We start from the raw sequence: 14,760 nt of genomic DNA, 5'->3' as shown, positions 1-14,760 counted from the left end.
AAAGGTCTATTTGGATGTTACAGATTTAATCACATACCAACCCACCCCTTTGAAAAATAACGGACTATGAAAACTACTTTTTGACATTGTTTGATACTAAGGAAGTGGCACATTTCTGTGGAATAAAAATATACTCCAAAATGTATGATGAGTGAGACATTTTAAAAATCTGTGTTGATATTTTAACTGTCCTCAAGACATCCACGATCTTTTCATAGCATGTTATATATCACTTGATAGTCATTTTTTTTCTTTCACTATGTTGTCAGTCTCTTAGATTGAGGTGACAAATAATTATCTTAAAGAAAATTATATTTTACATCTCATTCCAAACAATATGGCAACTGTTGAATTAAATAACATTGATATTCTTAACAAATGGCTTGTGAATATTGTTATACCTAATTCTTGGGAAAACTTGTTTCCCTCTATTTTCAAAGCCTGGTCAATGGTGTCTCCAAAATATATTCAACATTCCCATGTATTTTCTAGAACTAAGAAGAGTAAGACCTTGTAAAAGCACAAAAATATGGATATTTGATTCCTGCATGCTTCTAAAAGGAGACATGGAATCATGTCCCTGTATCTTTAAAAAGTAAAGTTCCAATATAAATCCATTAACTACTTTCAAATACAGCAATCCTCCTGTCCAGCTGTGAAAAGTACTAGATGATACTTATTTGCCATTTGTGTTATTTACGGTCCATGACTTTTATGGTAACTGGTTCCTATTATTGGTTTCTATTAATGTAAAACATAAGTGAACATAAATGAGGCGTGAATCATTTCTTTTTATTAGCCCCACAGTCTTCACTCAGTGCTTGCAGTAACTCCAGCTGTGACTTGTTAGTGATAACCTATTTAAAAAGGAGATCTTTAAGAATAAGGAACATGATTAGAATTATTTGTCCATTCATATTTTCAGAATGTTTTACTACTTCTCTCACAGAACAACAATAATGCTGGGGTGGGAGAGGAGGAGGAAGAAAGGGGAGAGAAAACAAGATATAATTAGTGACACCACAAAACCTTGAGTTGCCACTGATTTGTACTGAGCTTAATGTAGTACTAATTACACTACAAGTGGGTTTGTACCACTTACTACTTTTATTATATTATTATAATAATTATTATTACTACTACTACTTAAAATAAGATATGGTATAAGTCATCTTTAAATGCAGTACAGGCTTTTCCTCTGTATGTGTGTGTGAGTGTATAGATATGTGTGTGTGTGTGTAATGATATGGTTAATATCAGTATCTAATTTATTAAACAATATAGCTATAGATTTTTCCATTAAGAATTTGTAAAATTATTGAGAAATTATGATCCTGATAGATTTTTTGCATATTATCAGTTAAAGGTAAGATTTGAGTTTCCTTCTAAAGCTTTCAGCTAATGGAAAATCCACATGTTTTTGCTTTATTGTCATTTATGGGAGGCATTTTTGAAGGTCGTGCTCAGAATTTTTTAAATAGCTTTACTGATTAAAAATAAGAGAGACATTTACATAATTAAAGCAAATAATATCCCTTTAAATTAGAAAATAAAGTCATGTGAATCCACAAGTTGAACCACTCAACAATTAAAAGACCTTTTGTTACTATGGGATTAAGTGAAATCAACAATTCCATCTTATATTAGACTTTTTTTTTCTTGGAAATGGTCACTTCCGTATTGAAGCCATGAGAACATTCCTAATTGCTGTAAGAAAGTACATAAGCCTTCAAGTTTTTCATTATTTGTATAAAAAGCCATTGGTTTTACTAATTATTTAGCTAAGAAAAACTTGTACTTCCCAGACACTCTCTATCCTTGGTCATCAATAATATGTCAAAAGAAACCCACCCCAATAAAACACTGACCTTATCCTGTACCTGTCAGGGGCCCTTCCGAGATATCGCTGAAGTATTGCAGCAGCGCTACAAGCCTTTGCAGCCAACCTTGCGGGTGGCCACATCAATCAATGCGGTAAAAGAGGCCCAGGAGGAACTCAAAAGGGAGGAATGGAAAAACCGTGTCAATGACAATATGTAAGTTTTCAATATTTCGTAACGGTTTGGTGCCTTGTTGCTTTCCAATGCCTTGTGTTTTCTAATGAGTCTAGGAACCTCTTATTGTGGAGAAAGAAACCTACTGTCATGTGATACTTCTAGCAGAAGACATTCTTCAAGATGCAAATGTCATTGAAGAGATGAGTGAAGTTATCAAAGCTAATTTACTGTCAACTAAGAAAGTGCAGAGAGCGTTGCCTTTTAAATGACAAAAAGAAATCTCTGGTCTATGTTTTTAAACTGATTCCTCTAATCACTGAGTGAAGGCAGAGTTATATTACTTTTAAAAAAATCTTAGTAACATCATTCCTTATAGTAGATAACTTTCAGCTTGGTCAAGTTGATATTACATGATAGTTTTTATGAGTTAGAAGCAATAGGAGAGGTTGGTTCCTTCATAATTGAGGAAGACAAAGGACGAACTAGTGGCATGTAAAAATTTTAAATTATTGTCATTAGCTTCATTGAGGTAGTTTTAATTCATGTGCTTAGAGCTCCAAGGGCCCTCTCTTAAGGATGCTGGAGATAGTTACAGTTCATAAAAATTATAAAATTTGTGGTGAATGTATTATTACTGTTATTATTATCATCTCTAGATGACAATGAATTACAAAATGTATTTTGTCTCCTTAGGAAAAAGGGAAAAAACCCTGTTTCTTCCACTTTCTTCCACCTGTAATAGTTTTTCCCTATGGTATAATTGCATTTGAGAGCACCTTATCAGTCAGCAAGCATTTAGAATATCTTTTATTCTGTTAGTATCTTTTATGTAGAAAATCATATTTTCTTAAATATCTTTTTGAAGATGCCCTTGATCAATACAATTTTTCATAAAATAATATTTTAAATATATTTGGTAAATATCTAAAATAATTTTCAATAAAGCTTTTCATTTTATCACATTTATTTGAAGTGTATCAATTAGCAAAAGTATTCAGCAGATGATTTTAGAAATAACTGAGTTCACTTAATGAGTGAAGGAGAAATTTTAAAAAATCCTTTTAGATGGAAGTTTTATACAGGTAGGTTCTATGTATTAAAAAAAAAGATTACACCAGATTAATTCTATTAAGGTTGAGTGAATGAAGCAAAATGTGTGATTCAGTGATGAGTATCTGAGGTTGTAGATTATTAATATATTTCTTATTTTGTGATGCTTGAAAGACTTATAAAACATCAAAATAAATAAAATGATATTGCTAAGAAATGGCTATTATCTTTTACAACAGCAATATCGATGTTTCTACAGAAACAATTATAACATGCAAATTTATCTAAATTTCTTTGAGTATTTTCATGGATAAGAACAAGGTCAGCTATCATTGCTATCCCCAAAGCAGGGTGAGCTGCTTTTTACTTTCTGAGGAATACTTGTAAATGCTTTCATTTTCCAAAGTGTAGTTAATAAACTCATGGCCTGAAGCTTTCAAAAGAAGAGTATTGCTCGTAGGGTTTCCAGCCAATCACTGATGTTTTATATCGTAACTATTCCAGAACTCTTTTGCTACTTAGCTTTTGAAGCATAACAACACATACTTCTATCCCCTGGGACAAAATAAAATAAGGCATGAAGTATTTTCTATTCACATTTCTACCTTCCTATTTCAAGGCCTTATCACATATTACTTTGGCTTTTAGAATCTCTCACAAGACGGCTCTTTCCTATCTTTCCAATTTTCTTATACTTTACTCCTCTCTAGGAACTCTACAGCCTTGCAGTGCTGGCTTCTTTTGCTCTTCCTGTCACACAGTTCTTCATCTCTCACTTTTCACTGTCTGTCCTCTATGCCTGACACATTGTCCTTTTTCACCTTCACCTACTGGCTTCCTTTATGACTTAATTCAAATCGTACCTGTAGCAAGAGACCTTTCCTGGAAACTGAACACCAAAGAGGTCAAGGGACTTGGTCAGGGTCACATTAATCAATGTAGCAACAAGTATTTATTAAGCACACATTGCACACAGAAGATGCTATCTCTGATAATGGAGGAAATACAGAGAAGTATATGACATGGCCATAGTCTGTCTTTGAAGAGATTACAGTCTGGTCAGAGAGACATATTGTAAATATATGAAATATTAAAGAACAGTTCAAGAAATAATATATGATGGTTGTTGTCCTTCATTCTCAAAGAGGACTAAAATGATATCACTATGTTGGGGTCAAGATGTCTGACCATGGCTGATCAGAACAATATGGGCTCAGAAGGCTATACATCTTGTGCAATAGTAAGTAAGTAATTGCCAAAGGTGTGTGGTTGAGAATAAGTGTTATTTGTTTAGAGGAGGGGAAGACGACTGTGGACTCCAGTGTTTTATGAAGAACGTTTAAAGAAGGGAGTTGATTTGGGCCTTTAAGGTCTGAATGACAAAACACGTTCAGGTAGAATAATTAGACTTGGGTGGTTTCAGCAGAGGTTTTGTAATGAAGTGGGGGAGAAAAGTTTGAATAAAGAGAAATAATAAAAAGAAATAAACCTGAATAAATTGGTTGGGACCAGATTATGAATATTCCTTTCATTATATCACTGTCCCATTCAAATCTTTAAATGCCTTTGACTTACATGATCAAATTTAAACTCCTTGGCCTTGCATTCATAGTCACAATCTGGTCCCAACTAACTTATTCATGCTTATTTCTTTTTTTGTTACTTTCTTTGTTAATCAGTGTACAAATTGGACTGGAGAGGAGAAAGTCTAGAGGCAGGGAGATCACCTCATTCTAAAACTGTTGGAAGGGGTCAGGCATGATTCATAGAATCTCAGAATTGGAAAGATTTTCCAAGTTCATCCAACCCAACACACCTTTGAACGAGAATCCTGTCTACAATCTCCCACCCCCACCACTACTCCCCTCCCCCCGCCCAAGTGGTCATCCAACTTTCCCTTATAAACACGGAGTGAGGAAACTATTATCTCTTATGGAAGCCCATTTCACTTTTGGATAGCTTTAGTTGTTCTGACGTTTTGCCTTATGTCTCCCTAAAATCTCTCTCCCTCCGGTTTCTACCTACTGCTTTTAGTTCTGTTGTCTTGGGACAAGCAGACTAAGTATAATTCCTCTTCCATTGGACAACCTTTCAGATATTTGAAGAAAGCTATTATGCTTTCTGTAAGTATATTTTCTCAAATTTGAACAGCCCCATTTCCTTCAGCTGATCCTCTTATGACATGGTCTTGAGATAACATACCATCATGGTCACCCTTCTATGAATGATCAATGTCTTTCCTAACATTTGATTCTAAGAATTTAACATAATGACTAAGAAGTGGTCTGGCTAGGTCAGAGAACAAGAAGACCATTGCTTTCAGTGTTCTTGATTTGATTCTACTACAACTCCTTGCATGGTCTTTTTAGGCTGCAGTACTGATTGATATTAAATTTGGAGTTCACTAAAATCCCAAGAGTTTTTAAACAAATTGTTTTCATATTTCCTCTATTTTGTACTAGTGAAATTTATTTTGAAAAATAAGTCCAAGAAGTTATGTTTATCTCTATTAAATTTCATCTTAGAATCTACATATTGTTTCAGCCTCTCAAGATATTTACGGATCATGACTCTGTTATTAATGTGTTCACTACCTTCCAGTTTTATGTCATATGATATTTGATCAAAATGCCACCTGTATCTTCATCCAAATCATTATTTTTCTTTTTTATACATTTTATTGATGTTTTCAGTTTCTTACATCACCATAGTGTCCCATGTATCCTTCCTCCACACCCTCCCAGAAAACGATCCCATATTACAAGTAATATTGTTTAGAGAGAAAAAAAGTCAGCACAACTGATTGATACATTGAAAAAGTCTGAAAACAAGGCAGGTAGGTGGCACAGTGGATAAAGCACCAGCCCTAGAGTCAGGAGGACCTGAGTTCAAATCTGGCCTCAGACACGTAACATTCACTAGCTGTGTGACTCTGGGCAAGTCACTTAACCCCAACTGCCTCACCAAAAAAAAAAGTCTGAAAACATATATGGTGTATAATAACCACAGATCTCCCACCTCATGAAAGGGTAGGTTGGTAGTGTCTTCTTAGTCTCTTCCAAATCATTAATTTTCTTTAAAAATACATCAATAATAATAATGGTTTTTTTTTTTGGCTAGTCAATGGGGTTAAGTGACTTGTCCAGGGTCACACAGGTAGTTAAGTGTTATGTGTCTGAGGCTGGATTTGAACTCAGGTCCTACTGACTCCAAGGCCAGTGCTCTATCCACTGTGCCACCTAGCTGCTCCAATAATAACAATGTTAACAATTGAGGGGTATTCTCTTATTTGAGACAAGGGAAATTAAAGTCTATGTATGTATCCTGAGTTTAAGGATCATTTCTCAAAGTGATTTTATACATTATTTTTGATATATTTTCTTCTTAAAAATAACTATGTCCTTCTTTGTCCATGTTATTTATTGTCTTCACTTGTGACAGTACTACCCATCACCTCATGCCTGGATTATTGCTCTAGCCTAGTGGTTGGTGTCTCCCTGCCTCAAATCTTCTATCTTCTAGAGTCAGTCTTCCTAAAATGCAAATTTGACCATGTCACACACACACACACACACACACACACACACCTTATCTTCAATATCTCCTTATCACCTCTAGAATCAAATATGATCAAATATAAAATGTATCAAATATAAAAAAACTCTATTTGCTGTTAGATAGTACGGAGCCAAATACATATCCCTGGGGGATTCTATAAGAAAGAATAAGGGCCTGAACTAGGGAAATATTTGTAAAATAGAAAGGAAGAGGTAGATTCAAGAAATATAGTAAAGAAAACATTAAGGTGCTGACCTGTATTGGTATAGGAATTTTCCATACCAGTTAGTTTCCTGTACCAATGAAATCACATCAGTTCTAGTCTCTATTTCTGGATGGGGGTGGAAATGAGATTATCAGAATTGTTTGTTCTAAATCACTGAGGAACAGTGGGATTCTCAGTTACTTGTCAGTTTGTGGTTCCAAGCCAAGTGGCAGGAATTTTTAGAAAATGTGTTAGTCACTCTGTGAGATTAATTGTCAAACCACATTTTCTTTATACTATATTTTAAATGCAAATATCTCTTATTTTAAGAAATTCCAAGCACTCTGAACACAAGTAAATGGTACTTTTATTAATCTTTTCAAAAATGCATTTTTCAGTGGTCTGAGAGACATTATGATAAGATTTTTGGACTTAGAAGGTTTAACTTATTACTACATGTGTCACCTTGGATTTGTCATTTAACTTATCTGTTTTCTCGTGTAAAATGAAGATAATAATATTTTCACTACCTACTTCATAGTGATGTTGTGAGACAAGAATGTACTTTTGACCATATACATATGTATGTATATACATATATACAATATAAACATATATAAAGTATGCTATTATAATGTTTTAATGATGCTGTAGAAATATTCACAGATTAGGTAGGGAATTCTTTTAAATAATCAATAGCAAAATAGAAACAAAAGCTCCCTGTTGCTGTATGCCAGCTGACTGGTACTTTAGTGAAAGTGTTTCAGAAGCCAAGACAACTAAGAATTTTCCACCTTCAGCAGAGGCAAAGTTTGCTTTCTACTGCCATTATCGCTAGATAGCATATAGTGGACACTTAGTAAAATGTATTTGGGTGAGTGATTTTATGCTTGTTTAATCCTGTCTTATTCAAATAGGTCAGTCAATATTTAAATACAGTATTTGATTCATTGCATTACCATAGTATAAGCTTTGTGGAAAAGATTTGGAAGTTGTATTATTCTGTATAGTTAAATGATAATCAGAACTATTATTTTAAAAATATATTATATGTATGAATATATATGGAGAGAGAGAGAGAATATATTTGAGCTTGAGAAGTCCTGTGAATCTAACACATCTCAAAAGTTTTTTGAGAGGTCTAGTTTTTTTAAACACTTTGCAACTTTACCAATTTGCATATTTTCTGGACTGTTACTGTATTATGATAAACAGGGATTATCATATATTTTCAGATAATGTTTTCTTAACAATTCAACTTCTATTTGTAACTCTTCCATTTATTTTAATTACTAGCACAGTGTGCAACATTTATTAATCAGCGGAGCCTTTTTAAGTTAAAATACTAAATTAGCTAACCCCATTAACACAGAATACTCCAAACAAGCGGTAATAGGAGAGGTAGTTACTGAGCAAATCGTATTATACATGCGGGTGCTCTAGGGCACAGTTAAGCATGATTACCCTCTTTTGATCCAGTATTCCTCTGCCTCTCCCAGATAATTTCCAGTGGAAATTTACAAAGTGGTGCCTTCATTTTTCCAGCTTAATTTTTCTAATGAAGTTCTGGTACTTTATAACACTGGGGATGCAGATAATAAGCCTGTGTATAATTAAGAACTTCTAGTATTTGTCTGCAAAAGAGTCCTTTATCACTTTTGCTTTGCAATAAGAACTAGCTCTCCTTTTGTCTGCTACTTTTTTTTAAGCAGTCCTACTTTTAAAATGTGAACATGGACTTCTCTGTTTCCTGACATCAGAACATAACAAAGTTTACAGTATAAGTATATGATTAACATAACTATGTATTTGAACATTTTTAGTGGCACAACTATGACTGTCACACATTTTTAGTGTAGCCTTGACATTGCAGACAGAGTCCTATTAGTCAAAATAAATATCAGGCATAATGCCTGACCATTCCACCTAAATTATAGTGATCTTAGGTGGCATCTAAAATCCTGATTGTGAAATGTAATTCATAACATGGCTATACATGAAGTGTTACTTGAATTTGCCCATTTGGGTATATAGGTAATTTCTTAAATTAGTAGTTTCAGTCAGTATCCCATTCAGCTGGGATTTTCAAGGCAAATCTGATTACATAGACGTCAGAATACAGTTTGGCAGTTGGGAAAGGGACAAAGGAGAAGAGAACATAGGGAGATTAAACTCTGCTCTCAGTCCTTTGTGTCCCCTGGCACCATGCCCCTCTCAGGTGCCGTGAAGCTAATAGGGGAGGAGGAAGCTAGTATCAGAAATTCTTTATGACTTTGGGTAACTGTAGTGTATTTTTAGCTCTCCTGAAAAATGAGGGAATCCATACCTAATTTCCAATCTGAACAGTGTTCATCAAAGTGCTGCAGTTGATGGAAGGTGAGGGTGAGGGAGGGTTGGGGAGGAAGAATGGAACTAGCACCCTCCAGGTTCTTTCTTTCTTTAATCAAAGTTCCATATTCATTTTTCAGGAGAGCCTTCAGACATTATAAGACCCCAGCCATATGCAATAATTCCTTGATACCCTAAAACCTATTTTAGTAGATTAAAAAATAGGTATGCTTCTTAAGCTATCTGTAGGAAGAAAGATCTGGAAATTGTTTCTTTTCTTGGGATATAGAAAAAGTTGTAGGAAAAATCCTCTTAAATTTAGTAATTACAGGAATTCTCACATTAACCATATCACTCTCTTTTGACATATGAAAATAAGCTTAGATTTCCTTGTGGAAATTTTTTTTATTTCTGTGATTTTTAGTCACTTGTATATATGTTTTCTCAGGTGTTTACACTTTGATCAGTTATTAGTAGGAAATTAATATAGAAGTTAAGAGGCAATTTGGAAATTAGAAATCAGTGTTGCTCTGCAAAACGTGTGCCAGATGGTATAGTATAGTTTGTGTGGAGCTAATTGTTCATGGTCCTCTTTAGACTGGCAGATAAATTCTGTTTTATCTGAGCTGGAACAAGAAGACAAGAGATAGAATCACTAGTGCATAGACCCTGTTTAGGCACAATTATAGCAGAGCTATTCACCCATGTAGAGTTAAGATTGTGTCAGCATTTCCACCTTTAATCTTCCCTGTAAAGAACATTAAATAAGAATTTGTCTGAGAACCTAAAAATCCAAAAATTTAATTTGCTAATTTTCTTTTTAAAAAATATTAAGACAATTTATTTTGACACAGGAGACACATGCCCCAGAACAAGAATAATTCAAAGTCTGTTTCCTCAAAAGCCAATTGTTTGTTATTAAAAATACTTGGTAGAATCTACTAATAAATCCCTATAATCCATTCATTTTATTCTTTGGGAATTTTTTTTTATAATATCCTCAAATTTTCCTTTTGAAATAAGATTATTTAGACTTTCTTTAGGATCCATTTGGATACTTTGTATTTCTGTAGATATACAATCACTTTAAGTTTTCAGTTTTGTTGGCAAGTAGTTAAGTATAGTAGTTTCTGATTTAAAAAAAATTCTACTCCACATGTCATGAATATACCCTTACTTTGGATTTTCTCATCTTGTTTTTTTCTCTTTCTTAGTTCACTAGTTAGTGATTTATCTACTATTTTGCACAACAATTTTATAATCTTTTGCATCCAATTTTATTTTTCTCTCAACTTTGATTTTTAAATTTTATTTTATACTTGTTTTAGGATTCTTAATTGTTGGTTTTCTATTTTTAATTACATGTTCATTTGTTAGTCTTCTCTTTTCCTCTTTTGTTAATCAAAGTATTTAAAGATTTGACTTGTCCACTAAAGAATGTGTTTAGCTAACACCATAAATTTTGATATGTTGACTAACTGTTATTCTCTTCAGTATAATTGTTTGTTGTTACTATGAATTCATCTTTGATTCACTAATTAGTCAGGCTATAATTTTATACTTGGGTCTTCACCTTTTGCTCATATTTGCTTCATTGATTACAGTTATTTTATTTTTATTACTTATATGAATATATTTAATATTTCTGCCTTCACTTATTTATGAATTTTTTATGTATTAACACATGATGAGTTTTTGAAAAAAGTACTGTCAATATTGAAAGAAAATTATATTCTTTGTATAATCATAAAAGACCTATTGAATCTAGTTTTCCAAACTTCAATTCAGATATATAATTTCCTTCATCTTTATCTTTCTATTATATTTGTCAAAGTCTGAAAGAGTCATGTCCCCTATGGTTATTGTCTTCCTATCTAGATTTTTTTTTTTGCATTTCAGTTAGTCTTTATTTTAGGACTTCAATGCTATATTATTTATATACACATTGACATTGTTTCATTGTGTTTAGTGTCTTTAAGCGTAGTGTAGTTTTTTTATTGTCTTACTTGATAGCATCCATTTTTAGCTATGCCTTATCTAAAGTCATGACTATAATGCCAAATTTTTGAATTCAGCTAAAAAGTGACTTTTTTTCAGTCCGTTCCTTTTACTCTCTATGTGTATTTACATTCAAGTTCATTTCTTGAATGCAACAATTTATTGGTCTCTGTTTTCTAATATGTTATAAAGTTTGATTCCATTTTATGGGTGTGTTTAGATAATTCATAATCAAGGTTAAAGTTATTAACTTTGTTTTTTCCTCCATGAAATCCTATTAATTTTTAACCTCAAAAAATCAGCACTGTGTACTAGCAGTTTGTTTTTTTCTTCAAGAAATCCAATTTCAATTGCCATTATCATATCAACTATACCTTCTTTTCCCTTTCCAATCACCCCAAATCTAGACCCAGATTCAGATCGAGACACTTTTATTCCCTTCCTTCCTTCCTTCTTTCCTTCCTTCCTTTCCTTGCCCAACTCAGCTAAAAGTGTGGTTCAGTTATCTGCCCCCCCCCATCATCTTATGTCTTTGAATAACATCCTCTTCATCTCAAACCAAGAAAATAGTGTCTATCCTGGATGGTCATCTTGCTATTTTCTGTGACACTGTCCTCCTTTCTCCACTAGGAATGACAAGCCTGTCACTCTAGGGAAGATAGATAGATGGACAGATAGAGAGAGAGAGAGAGAAAGAGAGAGTCAGAGAGAGACAGAGACAGAGACAGAGACAGAGAGAGAGACAGAGACAGAGAGAGAGACAGAGACAGAGAGAGAGAGAGAGAGAGAGAGAGAGAGAGAGAGAAAGAGAGACCTATCTTTGCTCTCTCAATGCCCTTCAGACTAAAGGAGCTTCAAAAGGACTCAAGTCCTCTCAGCCATTTATAAATACCCATTTGTCACTTAGTCTCTTCATGCTCATTGGCTTTTTTTCATTCTTGTTAAGATATTTGTTTAATTTGCATATCAAAGGCCCTGACTCTCTTGTTTTCTTTGAAATAATGATAGTTCATTGATTCTGCTGGAGATATCTATATCTAGATATGTATATATCTATATCTATTCTGTTCCATCTATCCTGCATCTATTTTGTATGTACTTTATTATTGATGTGTTTTCTTCCCCATTAGAATATGAACTCCTTGAGACAAGTGATTGTTTTTGTCCTTCTTTGTACTTCCAGGACTTGGCATAGTGGCTACTACATAATAAGTGCTAAATAAATATTTATCGACTGACAGAAAAGAATATATTCAGCTTTGTTGAATATGTCATTTGGGGGATAAAAGCCAATTTTCTTGATTTTTAGGTATGTCATATAGCAATTTCTTTTATTTCTTATCACTGATGAGTAGTCTTATGTCATTCAAACTGTTGTTTTTGATAGTTTATATGCTCCCCTCAGTTTTTTTTTTTACAAAAGTCTTTTTGATAATGAACCTATACAACTTGGAGACTACATTACAGAGTGATTTAAATTTGGGGTCCCTTTCTCATTATAGCCTTTTAATCCTATCAATGTATACTTTGCCCTATTTCCTTAATACTTCTGGGTAGTATTCTTATGTGTTTGCTGAAATGGGATGTTCAGACTTCATTTTATTATTTATTTGGAGACCGATCATTCTTAGGTGGTCTTTGATGTGGGCTTCTTCAGGCTGAGACCTTTCTTTATTGACCAGTGGAGGAGTGAAGGAAAAAGATTTATCAGTACAGTATCCACATCCATGAATGTTATGTACAAAGGGAATAACCATCAGGAGAAAAGAGACTGTTAAAACTTAAATAAAATGTTTTCTGTATATGGCATGCCCATGCTAACATTGGAAAAATTTTTACCTTAAATTAGCATCTCTGCTAACAGGACAGCCTCTTTTCATTTACCTCATTGTGACCATGTTCTCAAAGAGCCTTGAGCCAGGCAAAATCATTTAGCTCTCTGGGCCACCAATTAGCTTTCCACCATTCAGTTCCTTACATCCATAAATTTGCTTTTCAACTCCAGACCGAAGTGGAGATCTGGGAAAAGCAGTGAAGTGAAGAATATGTCTGACATATCATTTGAGTATTAGAGAGTATTCCATTAGTGGTCTATATACTATTTAATAAACTTTGCATTTGATTTAAGTATGGCTACAACTGAATTCCATTAATTACCTGAACCTGACTAACTTAATTTTATTTAGCTCTGTCTTCAAGATCATTTGTTTTGCTTTGAAGAAACTTGAAGAATTCTAGTTTTATTATCTTTTAATATTATTATATCTGTTCTATCTCCACATTTTGTTGGGTTCTTATTTTGCCATTCTATCTTTCTATAGTATCTACTTCTTTGGATTTTCCATTCTTCTAAATAGTCCATTCCCTCATTTATCTCCTTTAAATGTTATTTAAGAGCTTTAATGTTTATCTTTATATCTTCCTTTAATTGTTTATTGAATTTCTAAACCACTCTGAAAATTTGTGTAAGTTGTTAAAATGTAATTTCTTGCAAACTAGTTGGTGTTATTGTAGTACAATTTTTATTACTTTTGGAGATTTTTCATTTATTTTAATTGTCACAAATTTTTTATTTGTAGCATTGGGGTCTCTTTTTTACCTACTAATTTCTTTAGCCTCTCTATTGTTGTTTTCTTCATGGATTTCATTGTGCAGAATACTTCATCTTCCCCTTTTGCTATTACTGTTCTTCTAACTTAATTTGGTATATTGTGTATAGTTTTGTAGTAATAAAAGAAAGCTTGGCTTAGACATGACCATTCAATTAACTATCTTGTGAGAAGTGCCTCAGTTTTCAGAATTTTGCACAGCATCATGGTAATTTATATGTGACTAGATATCCATAGCCAAAGCATCGGAGAGGATTAAGAACATAATTCTTGAAATCCTAACCAAACCATACTGTCTCCTAAATGTCTTTGAATTATTTGGAGAAGTATTTTATGTCCCTTCTTCATTTTGGCCCGTAAGTAAAAAAAGAACTGATCTTATTGAAAGAGATTTAGAGTTTTCTTTGCATGAAATAGTATATAATGTTTTTAGAAACAAGGAAGTTGTGGATGAAATATTTTAAAACTTTTCTGTTAACATTTTCACAATGCCTGTATTTCTGTTGATACATTATTTCCCTTTCCCCTTTTCTCTACATTGTACATGATATTAGTTATTGTTGAAAGGAGCTTAACAGTGGTCTTATTGAAAGAAAATGATTTATGTTTTTCTAGAATTTACCAGTTTTAACAAGAATGTATTATGAGATAAATCCTGTTTTTCCTTTAAGACTTATATGGCTGCTACTTGCTTAGGACCTTTAAATGTAAAGTTGGTTCTACTATAATGTGACATATGTGTTCCCAAAAAGCACTTCTTTGCAAAATGGCACAATAAAAACTGTAAGGCTTATGGGGAAGATGGGATTAGGAGCACCACACTCAAAAACTTTATCAATGACACATAAAAAAAAGATAAGGACATAATAAAAAGTTATAGTATATTTTTGTATGTATCAAACTGAAGCCCTGCATGATAACCATTTTGCTCAGCCTCATCTTGCCTCTCATCAGAGGGCTGAAGTGGGGAACAAATACAGAAATACTATGGTAAATAGTGGCCATGCTGTTGTTT

At 33.2% G+C, this 14,760-nt stretch overlaps 1 protein-coding gene across 1 annotated transcript in view; it reads left to right on the top strand.

The window, feature by feature from the left end:
• The window catches only part of SPATA17 (spermatogenesis associated 17), a 259,479-nt gene that overhangs the window by 183,439 nt on the left and 61,280 nt on the right, over positions 1–14,760 (top strand). The window contains exon 8 of the mRNA XM_027871578.1: positions 1,888–2,036. Coding sequence (XP_027727379.1) covers positions 1,888–2,036 — 149 coding nt within the window. The remainder of the gene's footprint in view (positions 1–1,887; positions 2,037–14,760) is intronic.

The sequence above is a fragment of the Vombatus ursinus genome, unplaced genomic scaffold (genome assembly GCF_900497805.2).
Source record: "Vombatus ursinus unplaced genomic scaffold, bare-nosed wombat genome assembly UNPS02014798.1, whole genome shotgun sequence".
In the NCBI taxonomy this organism is placed as follows: domain Eukaryota; kingdom Metazoa; phylum Chordata; class Mammalia; order Diprotodontia; family Vombatidae; genus Vombatus; species Vombatus ursinus.
Note: the sequence above shows the minus strand (reverse complement) of the source record. Positions and strands in the feature narration are given on the sequence as shown.